General features: G+C 44.8%; 1 protein-coding gene across 2 annotated transcripts in view; it reads right to left on the reverse strand.

The window, feature by feature from the left end:
- LOC124615599 (neuroblastoma-amplified sequence-like) overlaps positions 1–16,757 on the reverse strand; it is a 414,306-nt gene that overhangs the window by 353,725 nt on the left and 43,824 nt on the right. For both annotated transcript variants that reach the window (XM_047143590.1, XM_047143589.1), the window contains exon 8: positions 15,966–16,063. In XM_047143590.1, the coding sequence (XP_046999546.1) occupies positions 15,966–16,063 (98 nt within the window). The remainder of the gene's footprint in view (positions 1–15,965; positions 16,064–16,757) is intronic.

Genomic DNA, 16,757 nt, shown 5'->3' on the forward strand with positions numbered 1-16,757 from the left:
CCATTTCCCAAAAAAAAAAAAAAAAACAAAGAGGTGGGGAAAAAAAACGGACAACAGGAAAGACGGCAGACGACACAGGACAAGAAATACTCAGACAGAGATGAGACAAAACAAATTAAAATCACACAGAGTGTGTGATGGTGGTTGGCCGACCATAGAGATAAAAAGGAAAGGCCAACCACCGAGAACACATTAAAAACTCAGCTTAGAATCGTAGGCCAAAGGCCAGAATCAACACAAAACAATAAAAGAAAACAGAAACACTCAGATTAAATTATAAAAAACCCATGCCTGAATAAAACTTAAAACTAAGCCAGCCATAGCAGGGTCATCAGTTAAAAGGGCAGGGAGCACATCAGGCAGCGCAAATGTCTGCCTGAGCACAGCTAAAAGCGGACAAGTTAATAAAATGTGCACCACCGTCAAAACCGCCCCGCAGCGACAGAGAGGCGGATCCTCACGACGCAATAAATAACTGTGTGTCAGTCGGGTGTGGCCAATGTGGAGCCGACAAAGAACAACTGAATCTCTGCGAGTGGCTCGCATGGATGACTGCCACACACGCGTCATCACCTTCAGAGAATGGAGTTTGTTTGGCGTGGGCAGATTTTGCCATTCAGTGTCCCAAAGCGAGAGAACTTCGCGGCGTAAGACTGCCCGCAAATCAGTCTCCGGGAGGCCAATGTCCAGGATGGGTTCACTGGTGGCCTGTTTGGCCAGGCGGTCAATATGTTCATTGCCCGGGATACCGACATGACCGGGGGTCCACACAAAGACCACAGAGCGGCCGCAACGGGCAAGAGTATGCAGGGACTCATGGACAGCCATCACCTGACGAGAACGAGGGAAACACTGGTCGAGAGCTCGTAAACCGCTCAGGGAATCGCTACAGATTCAGAGTCAGAGCATAACCGACACGACCAGCAACCATTGAGCCTTCAGTGTAAACAATGCCAGAGACCTGATACGTGGCCAGGATGGAATAAAAGCGGCGTCGGAAGGCCTCCGGAGGGACTGAGTCCTTCGGGCCCTGTGCTAATTCGAGCCGAAGGGATGGGCAAGGCACACACCATGGGGGTGTACGCAGAGGTGCCCGGAAAGGAGGTGGAACAGGGAAAAACCCAAGCCCGGAGAGAAGCTCATTGATGCATACGGCGGTCGGACAACCCGACCGGGGCCGACGTCCTGGCAGATGGACGACTGACTGCGGGAACAGGACATGATAATTTGGATGCCCGGGCAAGCTAAAAACTTGGGCAGCATAAGTAGCCAGAAATTGTTGGCGTCGTTACCGCAGTGGAGGGACACCTGCCTCCACAAGTACGCTGTCCACAGGGCTGGTCCGGAAGGCTCCAGTGGCAAGGCGTATCCCGCTGTGGAGGATTGGGTCCAGCACCCGCAACGCAGATGGGGATGCTGAGCCATAAGCCAGGCTCCCATAATCCAAACGAGATTGGATTAACGCCTGGTAGAGCCGTAACAGGGTAGATCGGTCGGCGCCCCAGCGGGTGTGGCTCAAGCATCTCAGAGCATTTAGATGCCACCAAACACGCCTGTTTAAGATGCCGAATATGAGGTAGCCAAGTCAACCGGGCATTAAAAACTACACCCAAAAACCTATGGGTCTCCACCACAGCAAGAAGTGTGTTGTCAAGATAAAGCTGCGGCTCAGGATGGACTGTTCGGCGCTGGCAGAAATGCATAACGCGGTCTTGGCAGCCGAAAACTGAAAACCATGCGCTACAGCCCAAGACTGCGCCTTGTGGATTGCGCCCTGTAGCTGACGTTCAGCAGCTGCAATGCCAATAGAGCTGTAGTAAAGGCAGAAGTCGTCAGCATACAGGGAAGCGAAGACAGAATTTCCCACGGCTGCAGCGAGCCCGTTAATGGCTATTAAAAACAGGCAGACTCTTAAAACAGAACCCTGTGGCACACTGTTCTCCTGGACGTGGGAGGAACTATATGAGGCCGCAACTTGCACGCGGAAGGTACGATACGACAGAAAACTGCGGATAAAGATCGGCAGAGGGTCCCGAAGACCCCATCCATGAAGCGTAGAAAGAATGTGATGACGCCATGTCGTATCGTACACCTTCCACATGTCGAAAAAGACAGCGACCAGGTGCTGACGGCGGGCAAAGGCAGTACGGATGGCCGACTCCAGGCTCACGAGATTGTCGGCGGCGGAGCGGCCTTTACGGAACCCACCCTGAGATGGAGCCAGAAGGCCCCGAGACTCCAGTACCCAATTCAAGCGCCGGCTCACCATCCGTTCGAGCAACTTGCAAAGAACGTTGGTGAGGCTAATGGGACGGTAGCTGTCCACCTCCAAAGGGTTCTTCCCAGGTTTCAGAATGGGGATAACAATACTTTCCCGCCATTGCGACGGAAACTCACCCTCGACCCAAAGGCGGTTGTAAAGGCCGAGGAGCCGTCACTGGCAGTCCACTGAAAGGTGTTTCAGCATCTGACAGTGGATGCTATCTAGCCCAGGAGCGGTATCAGGACAAGTGGTGAGGGCACTGCGAAATTCCCCCTCACTGAATGGAACATTGTAAGATTCAGGATGGTAGGTGCGAAAAGAAAGGCTGCGACGTTCCATCCGCTCTTTAATGGAGCGGAACGCCAGTGGGTAATTGCAAGAAGCGGAACTCAGGGCAAAATGCTCTGCCAAGCTGTTGGCAATTTCGTCGGAGTCTGTACAAACTGCTCCATTCAGTGAGAGCGCAGGGACGCTGAGAGGGGTCCGATAGCCGTAGATGCGTCAAATCTTGACCCAGACCTGCGATGGAGTGACATGGAGGCCAATGGTGGACAAATACCACTCCCAGCACTCCTGCTTGCCTTGGCGGATAAGGAGGCGTGCTTGCGCACGCAGCCGTTTGAAGGCGATAAGGTGGTCTATGGAGGGATGTCGCTTGTGACACTGGAGCACCCGCCGGCGATCTTTAATCGCCTCAGCGATCTCAGGCGACCACCAAGGCACAGTCCGTCGCCAAGGAGACCCAGAAGAATGGGGAATGGCAGATTCGGCAGCAGTAACGATGCCGGTGGTGACCGATTGAACCACCACATCAATGTCATCACTAGAAAGAGGCTCAATAGCAGCAGTGGAGGAAAACAAGTCCCAGTCAGCCTTATTCATGGCCCACCTGCAAGGCCGCCCAGAAGACTGACGCTGTGGCAGTGACAGAAAGATCGGAAAGTGGTCACTACCACACAGGTCGTCATGCACACTCCAGTCAACAGACGGTAAGAGGCTAGGGCTGCAAATCGAAAGGTCGATGGCGGAGTACATGCCATGCGCCATGCTGAACTGTGTGAAGGAACCATCATTTAAAAGTGAAAGATCGAGCTCTGCCAATAAATGCTCAATGGTGGCGCCTCGACCTGTCGCCACCGACCCACCCCACAGAGGGTTATGGGCGTTGAAGTCGCCCAGTAACAGGAAAGGGGGCGGCAATTGGGCTATCAGAGCAGCCAGGACATGCTGCGCAACATCATCATCCGGTGGAAGGTAAAGACTGCAGACGGTAACAGCCTGTGGCGTCCACACCCAAACAGCGACAGCCTCTAAATGTGTTTGTAGAGGGACAGACTCGCTGTGAAGAGAGTTAAGGACATATATGCAGATGCCACCAGACACCCTTTCATTAGCTGCCCGGTTCTTATAATAACCCCGATAGCCACGGAGGGCGGGGGTTCGCATCGCTGGAAACCAAGTTTCCTGAATAGCAATGCAGCAGAAAGGGCGAAGGCTGATAAGTTGTCGGAGCTCAGCTAGATGGTGGAAAAAAACACTGCAGTTCCACTGGAGTATGAAATTGTCCATGGCTGAGAAGGCGTGAAGGGACTAGGAAGGAAATTTATGCCGCTTGTTCACTCACTGCCACCGATTCAGAACCCGCACGAGTGACATCCATGGCATCTGAGGGACCGGCGAGATTCAGGTCTTCAGCAGACGCCAGAATCTCGACCTCGTCCTCAGACGCAGAGCTTGTAGGAAGCGGTGGGACGGGTGCCACCGCAATATCGTTGGTCTTGGGGACTTTCTTCTTTTTCGGCTTCTCCCGCTGTGCCTTCGGTGGTTCAGGCTTCATGGGCTTCACTGGGTCAGTCTCAGGGGTGGACGACAACCGTGAGGCCCTATGACCAGGGACTGGTGGTTGTTTCAGCCACTTGCGGGTGTCCGCGTTGCCACTGGTCGGAACTTGCGAAGGGAGGTCCCCAAGGGACCCCTTCCTGGTGAGAGAAGCCGAAGAAGTCTTACGCTTCTCCGGCTGGGAAGGGGGAACTGATGTCCCCAATGGTTTGGGGGGTGTTGCTCCTGAAGTAGATGGAGCAGGAGCAACAGGGAGTGAAGTGCCCCCACAACCAAGGGGGCCGGTGAATTCTGACAGAGCTGAGGTCCAACTGTAGGTGACGACACGGTAGAGGTTCGAACCGATGTTGCAGCCGCGGCATAGGTGGATGTCATTGGCACAGGATGTAACCGCTCATATTTCCGCCTAGCCTCAAGGTAGGTCAGGCGGTCCAGGGTCTTATATTCCATTATCTTCCTTTCTTTCTGGAATATCCTACAGTCCGGCAAGAAAGGGGAATGGTGTTCCCCGCAGTTAACACAGATAGGAGGCGGGGCACATGGAGTATTGGGATGCGAAGGACATCCACAATCTCTACACGTGATGCAGGAAGTACAGCGAGATGACATGTGTCCGAACTTCCAGCATTTAAAACACCGCATCGGAGGAGGGATATATGGTTTCACATCACATCGGTAAACCATCACCTTGACCTTTTCGGGTAAGACATCACCCTCGAAGGCCAAGATGAAGGCACCGGTGGCCACCTGATTATCCCTCGGACCCCGATGGATGCGCCGGACGAAGTGAACACCTCGTCGTTTTAGGTTGGTGCGTAGTTCATCGTCGGACTGTAGAAGAAGATCCCTGTGGAAGATAATACCCTGGACCACGTTTAAACTTTTATGGGGAGTGATGGTGACGGAAACATCCCCCAACTTGTCGCAAGTGAGCAACCTCCGTGACTGGGCAGAGGATGCTGTTTTGATGAGAATTGACCCAGAGCGCATTTTGGACAAGCCCTCCACCTCCCCGAACTTGTCCTCTAAATGCTCCACAAAAAACTGAGGCTTGGTTGACATAAAAGATTCACCATCAACCCGCGTACAGACAAGGTACCGGGGTGAATAATCTCCACTGCTGTCTTTAGCCATGCGTTCCCCCCATGGAGTGGCCAGGGAGGGGAATGATCTCGGATCGTATTTCTTCCCGTTGAGGTTAGACCTCGATCGCTTAGAGACTGCTGGTGGAGGCCCACCAGCCAGAGATGATGTACCACGCTTCATGGCGGGTCACCCGCCCTGATGCCACCCACTCCGACCAGGGGCTCTCCCCACGGGCGCCACCCAGCCACAGCAAAGACCACCTGGCAGGATGGCCTTTGCCGCGAGTCCCGATGCCCCAGAGGGATAGGCATCTACTCCTCGGCATACGTGGGGAGGTAGCAGCTCAGGCATCAGCAGTGCGATCCCTGTGTAGTCAGGGGGCTACCACCAAGAGGGTACATGACAACCCCACCACAACGGACTGGCTACCGTGCTGGATGTCGGGTGTCGAAATATCCATGTACATCACGAGGGCAAAGATGGAAGTGCACAATGGAGGAATGTATGCTCCCTGGAACACACTGCAGCCAATGTGGCCGGAAGCTCGATGGAAGTCCAACTCCATGACAATATCGGGTGTGCCAGATCTTAGGGCAAGATGGATATATAATACACCACGTAAGGCGTCCTTCCCCAAATGGTACGCATTAACAGAAAATTTTGAAAGGTAGTGGTCAAACCCCTTAGGGGACCATCACATTAAGGCCGAAACATTTGAGCCTCCTTTTAGTCGCCTCTTACGACAGGCAGGAATACCACGGGCCTATTCTTTCCCCCGAACCCGCAGGGGGCTAAACACCTTAGGGAGTAAGGTTAATGTTACTGAGCAAGGGGAAAATAAAGTTTTAAGGGAAATGGAAAGTAAACAACTTGAGTTTTAGGCCCAGTGTACTGCAAGAACAGAGGATAAATTGGCGAGACAGTTCCCACCGGTGTGGGTCGTGATGCTGAAGTCATTACTGTTGTTGTATGCATTAATGACTTCAACAGCTTCCTCAGCACCTATCCCATTGATCTCCTGGACCATAATTTTTAGACTCCCACACCCTCGTCTTCATCCACTACTTCTACACTGTTTGAGGACATGCACTCATGTTACTTGTGTATGTCTATAATGCCATCCACCCACCTTCAATTAGGTCAACTTCACGACCTTTTCTCATGTTTTGGAATCAGTAAAGAATTTCCATATTCCATCTACCATACATTTTCCTGGCTCCATGCCCAGAACATCTCCCTTTCATCTTTATTATATGCATAATTGTCTATTTCTCTACAGTCTGCTCTTTGGTCTATATTTTTTGCTTTCCCATGTCTCTTACTCACTCCAAACACACAGTCTATTGCTCGCTGGCCAGCTCTCATTTTTTTTTTTTTTTTTCACATTAAAGCTCCACACACCATTTCTATAAAGCAAAATTTGTAATATTGCCACAAACTGCGCTTCTTAAGAGAAGAAATACAGCATTTTATGACAACCAGAACTGTCGGATCTAATACACAAAAGATAGAAGTCATCAATGTCAACCCCATGGTAACAGAGAATGTTGAAGAAGAAGTGTATCTACATTGATCACCAATCTTCACACCAATCAAATGCGCTGTGAAGAATGGACTCTGCCAACTTGGACCTACGCCACCATTGGCAAATGCCAATCCAGCATCTAACTGAAGCAGGTACAGCTAAATCATCTGCCAAGTATAATTGCCTGCAGAAGAACAGACATGTGGACAACAGAAGACAACACTCTGCTTCATTTTCACTGTGAGCATCTTGGACACTTTGTTTGTTACTGCAGAGAAAGAAGATGAGTGTTCAACAACTATCCACTCACAATAGTCTTCTTCATTACAGTCAATTTTAGACGGTTATAGTAAACTTGTATTGCTGTATCCTGGATAAGGTCGATCCTCACATGCTATAGCCATTCCTCATCACTATATAGAGGTACCAGCTGCTTGCCTAACCACAAAATTTAAGAACACTAAGCGAAGCAACCATCTATGGAGGTGAGGCCACCACAGGCAGAAATCCTCCAAGGGTAACAGTCACCTAGATGACTGGAAATCTTGTTAACATCGTTATCAATGGCCAACCTGTCTGAGTGTGAGTCGACTCACGGGCTTCTTTTTATGTAATGTCGAATGCTTATGATCACCACCTAAAGAAGACTACTTTTCATGAATTGAAAGCAATGGTGTTGAAGGTCACAAATGGGAAATGCGTCCAACCAACAGAAACATATATCGCAAAAATAACTATCAATGACACAACATAGTCCTTTAAATCTGGTCATTTTAATAGAATGTTGTCATAAAATTATTCTGTGATGGGACTTCTTTTAGGCATCACAAGCAGTCATAGATTGTGGAAGATCAGAGCTGCAGATTGATGAACCTAATCCAAAAGCACAGATATCAAAGATTGCTTTGAGTTGTTGTTTGCTGGTGAAGACAATGTTATCCCACCACAACCAGTGAGATGAGTTCCAGTTGATAATCGAGATGTTCAGTTAAAATTTGAAGCTTTTATCAACTGCAAAAAGCTGCTCAGGCTGACTAAAGAAATCTCCATGGGAGTCATAATCATCATACATGGTCAAGGAGATCTTTGGATCACTGTCATGAGCAGCCACAACCACCCCTAAAGCTATGTGAGAAGGGACTGGTGAACCAGTCCAGAATGAACAGCTTAGTGTCATCAACAAAGAATTGTTCTCCACTACCACCACAACTGACAATGCAGGGGATGAATCTACTGTCAAAATGCCAATAGGGTCTGACCTGAGTGACAATCATCATTTGTGAGTGATAGCCATTCTGCATCAATTTTCCATTGCTTTCACATCCAGAGTGGACAAAAGACTGATTATGTAGCCCATGGTAAAACATATTCACCAATCAGCCATTATTCATGTAGATTATCACCTGCTGAATGAGCGATAAGCCAGGGGGAAGTGGAGAGGTGCTGCAAGATGAAATCAATGATCCTTCAGAGAGTCCTTGCAAAGAAGGATGTAAAAATTCTGTGTCTACCACAAATGACTGAATAAAATCATGAGGAAAGACGTCTATGCACTACCGTGCAAGAATGACACCAAAAGCTGCTTGAAAGGAGTAAAGTATTTCTTAAGTGTGGACATGGAAACAGGGTATTTGCAAATTGAGATTGGTGGGGCCAACCAGAAAACTACTGCCTTCTGATAGTCCCTATGACTATAAAGTTATGCCATTTGGACAATGCAGAGTTGCCGCAAGTTTCCCCAAGTGAAATTCCCAGATATTTCCCTGATTTCCAGACAAGTTTTAGCATTTTTCCCTGACAAATTTTGAGATCTCAGGGGTAATTTAAGACTTAAGTTGACAATCTGTCTTTACAGCTATGATACAACAGCACAAATGAGGAAATATCTTAAAAAAAAAAAATCTTGCAAGCAGATGGCACTTCCTGATGTGAGCAAAAATATGAAGTGCTACCATCTACATCTTTTGTAATGAACTGTTCTCAGATGGAGAAAACAAGCCAAATGGTATTTATGTTTCATCAAGACCACTGATGTTATTTTATTTCAATAAAACAAAACACATTTGGTGGCAAAAATACACACTTCCTTGCAGCTGCAAGATAGATTTAAAATACCTTCACAGATTTCAGAAATAACCTCAAAAAAAAAGTAGGTCTCTTGAAAGAAGTGTATAAGGCAGGGAAGAATTGTGTAAACCAAAACTGTAGGTGACCACCAATAAAGTGTTGGTTCTGGTATGTTCATTACTGTTGGTTATTATCCACTGTGTTCTATCTACTATTTTACAGGTATTGTGTGATTTTTCTCTTGAGAAATATATTGGTACATATGGTACAAACCGCCAGTGACTGACATAATTTTCTTCTTCTTATCAGCCCTACTTTCCAACACACAAACTACTTTTTGTGTCAAAATGTTCTAGAACAAATAAAATGTCTATAAAATGCTACACTGTACAACGTGCTTGCAGTGAGACAGTCACAATTCCTGAAATCCATTGCCCATGGCCTTCAGCCTGCTGAGGGGCACCGCAGTCCTGGGTCCATGGATAAACCATGAAAATCCACCACATTACACCACACACAAACATGCCCGGCCTGCAGGCAGATTGGTGTTTAGATCCGACTGGCAGGGTCTGCACGTTAGTGAGAAACGATGGCCTAAAAATCGGCAGGCCCGATCCATTAGTCACAGCTGTAAAAATGGCCTGCAGTTTTGGTCTGTCAAGGAAATCCACCCCAGTGGCCAGCTATTCACGAGCCACAGACAGCATATGATGAAATGAGACCATGATGATGAATCCATGCAACAGATAACTTGTGTGAATACTCTGAGAATCAATAATAATGATGATGGTAGCAACTGACTATAAAGATTACCTCTGAGCCGCAGAAAGGCACTTAGAAAAGACAATCATACTCTCGCAACTAAATTTTCAGCCATAGCTTTTTTCAGAAAACGAGAGCACGCACACAGTCACTCATATACAACTCGTGCACACATCACCACCATCTCCAGCTGCTGCGTCAACAATCTCTGAGAATCAGACCCAAACAAACCACAGCTCACACCTCCCTGCCTCTCGTTGGCAGGTGCTAGGCTAGTGACAAGAAGTGGTGGCAGCACTGACTGCAAGCTGAAGAGGGTGGTAGGAAGGGGAGAAGCAGTAGAAATGAGGGAGTAGGGAAGCGGCAAATGTACTCAGCTGCACCCGGCCAGTGATGAAGCATGGCACCTCAGTAAACAAATCACTTCATCTACTGAGACAAAAACAAGATTTTCCACAGTTTTTTTTTTTTTTCAAATTTTGCTGATATTTCCCTGATTTTCCTGACGTGTTTGAAATTCCCTGATTTCCAGAACCTGTGGGAATCCTGCAATGTAGGGTTCTGGCCACCTTTGATGGTTCGATACATTACATGGACAACATATCTTTGCTATGTGGATAACTTTGTCATTTTTTGACAACATTTGAAGAACATTTAAACCACCTGACGACTGTGGTGAAGTGTGTTCAGACAGCAGACCTCCATATGAATCAGAGAAAATGCCTCTTCGCCATCCAAGAAATAAGAGCAATCACAGTTTTTCTGAATCGTTGACACATTCACAATGTGAGAAGTTTTCTTGGAATGTGCTCGTACTACTGTTGATTCATAAAAGAGTACTGTACCGAGGCATAGCGCTTGCAAGAACTAATGCAGGGAGATGCCAAATTTTGCTGGAACAAGGTGCAAGATAGATTTTCCTTGTCCTTAAGGAAGCATTTACGTATCTTCAGTCCTCACACTGTATGACAAGAATGCTGAGACAAAACTTCACACTAACACTAGTGGTTATGGAATAGGTGCAATTCTAATACAAGTTCAGGAAGGTGTTACTTCCAGAGTACTCTCAAAGTCCGAGGTGAATTACTTGGCAACTGAGAAAGAGTGCCTTGCAGCTGTCTGGGCCATCGACAAGTTCCAGCTATATTTATTTGGAACACCGTACACTTTTACAATGGACCAATATTCTCTATGTTGGCTGACTTGCCTAAAAGATGTGTTGTATTGAATGGCTAGATGGGCACTGAGGCTTCAAGAGAGCAGTCACAGTGGTATACAAAACAGATACAAACACAAGGACACCGACTGCCTTTCTAGCAATCCTTTGGGGGAACACAACAGCATGGATGAAATCTCAGTCATTGTCCCATTAAATGACATTGCTGCTGAACAGTGGCAAGATTCCACACCGCAGAAAACCATAGAAGCCTTGAAGGAGGAGGAACCAACTAAAGGAGAATTCCAGTTAATAAATGGAGCACTTTATAAGAGGAACTATGATCTAATGGGGTGCAGACCATTGCAACACATGCAGGAAGAGAGTCAGTGAGGTTCTGGACGGCACTGACAGGGATGAGGAGCCACACTGACTCCAGTGCTGTAGCCAGCTTGGTTTCTTGGTTGGGGATCCACACAATGAACATCCTGATCAAGGTGATCCCACACGATTCTTGATTTGGTTTAAATCTGGGGAATTTGGTGGCCAATGGAGTATGGTAACTCATTCTCATATTCTTCGGACCACACACCCATCATGCTGAGGAAAAACAAACTGCACCTATGGGTGGACATGGTCCCCATGGATAGATGCTAGCTTGTGGTGATTCGTTGTGCCTTCCAGGATGAGATCACACAGGGAATGCCATGAAAACATTCCCCGAACCATAACACTCCCTGCTACAGCTTAGACCCTTCCAGTGATTGTTGCAGGGTATTTGCTTTTAGATATTTCACACCGATGGAGCATAAAGCGTGATTCATCTGAAAACGTCACCTTCCACTGCTCAGTGGATGTCCAATTGTGATACTGGCATGCAAATTCCAGCTTTCATCCCCAATGAACAGCAGTCATCATAGGTGAATGAACAAGGCACTTGCTGCAGAGGCCCATATGCAGCATCGTTTGCTGAACCACCATCAAGAAGACACTATTGGTAGCCCTTGGTTCATCTGGGCCGAGGGTTGCTCAACAGTAGCACACCTATTCACCTGCACACATTTCCACAGCTGTTGTTCACCCATCATCTATGGCAAATGGTGCACCAAGTTATTTTACGAACTTAGCTGTTTTGGAAATGTTTGCGCACTTGGCCCGAAAGCCAATGATCATACCCTTTTGTATGTGAGATAAATCACTCCGTTTCAGTATTACGACGATAACTGCACTGTTTCCCAAGTCCCCCAGACATGCTTTATATACCATCTGCTGCTAGTACTGCCACCTGCCGTCTGTGAGTGCTTATCGCATGATGATGTTGAACACAGGAGGTGATCACATTTACGTGAGCAGACCGTGTACTTTTTCCTCCCTTTTCTTATGAAGTATAACAATTACAGCATTATTTCCATGGGGAACTGTTTTCCATTGAACATGTTCTTCAAACACTTGTACAATTTCGTCATTGTTATCAGTTACTGTGCAAACTGTCATCACTGATAAAATGTCAGATCTACCTACTGCGATGGGGCGGTAAATAATGAAGAAGTGCAGTTGCAGAGTTCACACGAATGTGCATATACAAATGTTGGTTAAAAAATGTTACTGCAAATTTTGGCTCTCACGTAAGTCTCAGGGGATGATTTCCACACTTGGTGCATTAGTACACTTCTACACCTGCGCATTTGTTATAGTTTTTGAATTAATTATTCACTCAGACATAAGTACAGTTTATGCTAGGGAACAAAAACTAGGCGATTATTATACTAAAATCAGTTTTTCACGACACAGTTCAATCGCTATTTATTGTCGTCGTCCTTTTCATTCACACAATGAAATTAGCACTGGTGAGACGGTTTACACTTTTACTTTAATAATAATTTGACTCCGAGCCCCCAATAGCAGTAATGTAGGCTGCTATAAACTAAAATTACCCAATCAATTCGAACAGAACCACAAGTCCCACTGTCTTTTATGTTCCAACAGCTTTGGCACGAAATCATAGTTTGCCACATGTTCACTTACGACGATGTGTGCCTCATAAATCGTACTCACACAAAAAATGGTAGCACTTCCAGTTCACCAAATATAGCTTGCACACTTGCACTCTTAAACAATGCTCTTTGTCGAAATAAATCAGCACAAAAAAAGAATTCTCAAACGACCACATGGGCCACCCTCAAGTGGGGCTTGCTCGCCACCCACCCTCCAAAACGACTGACCAATGACTGACCCCTGGCCAAGATGGCCGCTCGCTTATATAGGCTCGGATGTCCAACCCCCTGGTTATTTAAGTACCAGTCTCACCAGTTAAGGTTACAAATTTTGATACATACATCCCTCGACAGAAATAAGTACACCATCGGAACCGCGCTAAAAAGTACATCTTATTTACTATGTTACATTAATTTCTAGGATTATTCTATCGCACATAAATCAAGTTTTAGTTTTAGCAAAATTTCGCCACTTAGCGTAAATTTGTTTGTTGACATCTGTGCGGCAAAGTTTTAACATAGAACTGCATATAGCCCCATTTTTGGACGTAATCTATAGTGATCTACACATTGTGCTGCTCAAAATCTTCATATCATAATAATTAATTAATTATGGGTGATAAATGTTAACAATAATTTGCAGACAATGAAAACTATTGCAAGTTAAGTGTATAGCATAACTTAACTAGTTTCAATTACGTGTGATGCCACCCAGAATATTATATAGTGCCGTTCTTTACGTCATGAATTTTCTACTGAATTTTATAAACAATTTTCCCTCAAACTTTGTTTATTGCTCTTTACGGGCTTAATTATTTATGAATATTAACATACGACTATGGCACTTGATTCGCTATGATGAAACATTTTTAACGAGTGCTCGCCCATCCCTGAAAGTCGGTATTTACTATTTTTATTAATCTTTCAGTATTCGTGATATTAACCGATTTTGAGTTTACTATAACTTCTGCGTCTCATGACTTGAAATAAAGATCGATCTTTCAGAAGGTAAATATTGCTGACCACAATCCACTGCCGCATCGTTCTTCACCGTAAGTTACATAGTTTTCGCGTAATGCGCAAAAAACCAAACAATGGCCCAAGCTGCAGGCCACGTGGTCGCACGGCCGCAGAGACCGACCATTGCAAATCTCGCGCAGGTGCGGCACGCGCTTCCGTCAATCGCGCACCGTGTAGTGCACTCGCTCTCCACAAAGCAATACTTGCATACTAGAAACATCCATCTAGTAACGGGGGTTTGTACCGTCACACTACTAATGGCTTCTAAACATAAAAATGGAAAGTCCTTGGTGGAATGCACATCATTAATGGAAGCAGTAAAGGTAACAGCTCAAGATTTTAGCAGAGGTGTTGAGGGGCACATAAACAAGACTTAGGAGATTACTAGCTTTCTGACAAATCTGTCTTCAGAAGTGTAGAGCACTCACACACAGAGCTAGAGAGCATGCCCTTCCCTCCTCGCTCATGGTGTTTATGCACATACGAACCTTAATTATTATCAAGTATTTTTGACCATACAATTATGAAACTTCCATAAAATTAATAAATTGAACTGTGGTTTTTGTGTATAAATGGTTTTACTGACAGTAAGAAGTCACAAAAATATTCTGAACTTACTTGTAGAATAACGAAGAACGAAGAATTAGTTCAGTTGAGTGACTGTACAGATATAGGCAACACAGTCAAACAGTCAAAATATTGTATTTTGATATGTATAGCCTTCATCAGTAAAACAATATATGTGATTGCTTTTAAATTGTGCCTGTCTGCAACTTGAAGTGTCTTCTTTAAGATAAGCAGGAATCTGTTTTTTCCTATATTGTTGATATTGTTACCTGGAGTTTCCATCGTTTGATTTTTGCAAGAAGTGCTTACATTGATTAACATTGGATACTAACATATCAACAGTTCGGATTTGACATCAGAATCTAACCTGGTCAATTTCCTTAATCCATATTAATATGCAATTAAGGGCTTGCCCCAATTCTTGGCAGTCACTTTTTGTCTCACTTATTATGCATACAAACATCCACTCCCATAAAAAAATTGTGAAAATCTGTGAAAATCTGCCCCTCACACCCATAAGCATCATTCAGTGAGCTAGTTAGAGGCCATAGCAAACTAGTGGTCTATCATGTAATCAATAACAAAACTATGAAGCAATGTTCTTTCATGACTTCACTACTGTTTCCAAACAAAATGCTGGTACTCATAAGAATGGAAGTTATTATTGTACATTAAAAACCATTCAAAACACACAAACTTGCCTCAGCAACCCTCATCGATCTCACTAACAGCCCCCTACATGCCACAGAACTAAGTCTACAAGGGCCCAAAGGAGCCAACAGCAGCACTGTGCCATGAACATTTCTTAGTCACTGTCTTATTGCACCTTCACAAATAGCGAATTATCATCATTTCTGAAATACATATAGAAATTCTAATCACTCAGACAGGGCAGAAATCAACAGAATTAACTCTTTACCTGAAAAAAGCAACTAGGTAAACCAATCTCTTTATCACTACTGTGCAAGAGGATATTTGCTAGCTGACTGACCGCTAATTCATTCTCTACCTAAAATCTTACTTGAAGGTAGTAACAGAAGGATCTGCGTGCAAGTCTCTCCACAGTTAACATTGCCTTTTTGAAACTGGAGGTGGAATGTGTGTTTCAAGTAGCTCTTTAGCTGTCTTCATGACAGTGCTCAGAGACCACCCTGTTCCACCCAACAAGTTCTACGACAGCACTTCTAACTCAAACTGTGTCTTCTGCATGGCCATTCACTACCAAGACAGCAATAAATATTTCAACCTGACATGCAAGATCACATGGACAATCAGTGGCACACCTATATTTAATGTAACAACATGACATATATACAAACAGAACCATATTTTACACTACATTACTTGCAGTAAATAGCTTTTGCTATTGCGAACATTGTCCAAATAAGAACAGTGCCCACTTTAAGTCTTCTGCCTGGGTGAGATTCATTTTACTATCTGAAGTATTTGTTTCACAGATTATTTAGTAGTTATGCAGTTACCCACTAACATGAAACTAGACTTTCGCAGTTTTACAGAATTCTCACTTTCTGACTTGGCACTTGGCTAAATAAACATTTCAGTTTATTGAAGCTTTCACAAAGAAAAGAGACTGGTTTTTCACTATAAGTAATCTATTCCACAGAACACTAAGAAATAATATTACACTTCTCACAAGTAATTTAACAGTTATGTTTCCACTCTTACCTTATACCTGGTAGATGCCACACAGAAATGGCACCATCTGAATGAAGGCATACCAGCAATTTTCCTTTTGGAGACACTTGCATTCTAAAAATTGTACTCTGAAAGGCAAAAAATTAAACATAGCTAAAAGATAAGCAACACACAACTTCTACTGTTTTAAGCAGTGTTACATGGAAGTGTGACATACTGCAGAATCACATCAAATGTTATGAAATTTTCATGACATAAGCACAAAGGACGTGGCAAACAAAATGGCCAGGGACTATTCAACAGATTCATTCTATGTAACAACTTTTACATAAATCTCAAACACTGTGACACACCTACATGCCCTCCAAAATACATTTCAGTATTTCATCACTGAAACATTAAATGTTTCATTCTTTCACTCCCACTTCCCTGCCCCCCCCCCCCCCCAGCTCACTCAGCAGACCTTGTCTGTGTTAAGGAGTTTAGATTAGATTAGATTTACTTTCATTCCAATTGATCCGTAGTGAGGAGGTCCTCCTGGATGTGGAACATGTCAGAAAAACAACAATACATGACAAATATTTACAACTAAAACAAATAAAGTAATGTACCATTCCACAGGTCCCAAGTGGAATGATCGTCATTTTTAATGAACACTAAGAGTCATTTTACAAATACTAATGCACTGAATTTAAAATAAAAAACGTTTTTTTATTTATTTATAAGGTAATAAACATGTAATACAACTACTGTAATACTTATTTACAATGAACACATTACTGCACTGAAATGGTGCAGAAGTTAGATTATACTTACACACAC

Source organism: Schistocerca americana, chromosome 5 (genome assembly GCF_021461395.2).
Source record: "Schistocerca americana isolate TAMUIC-IGC-003095 chromosome 5, iqSchAmer2.1, whole genome shotgun sequence".
Taxonomy (NCBI): domain Eukaryota; kingdom Metazoa; phylum Arthropoda; class Insecta; order Orthoptera; family Acrididae; genus Schistocerca; species Schistocerca americana.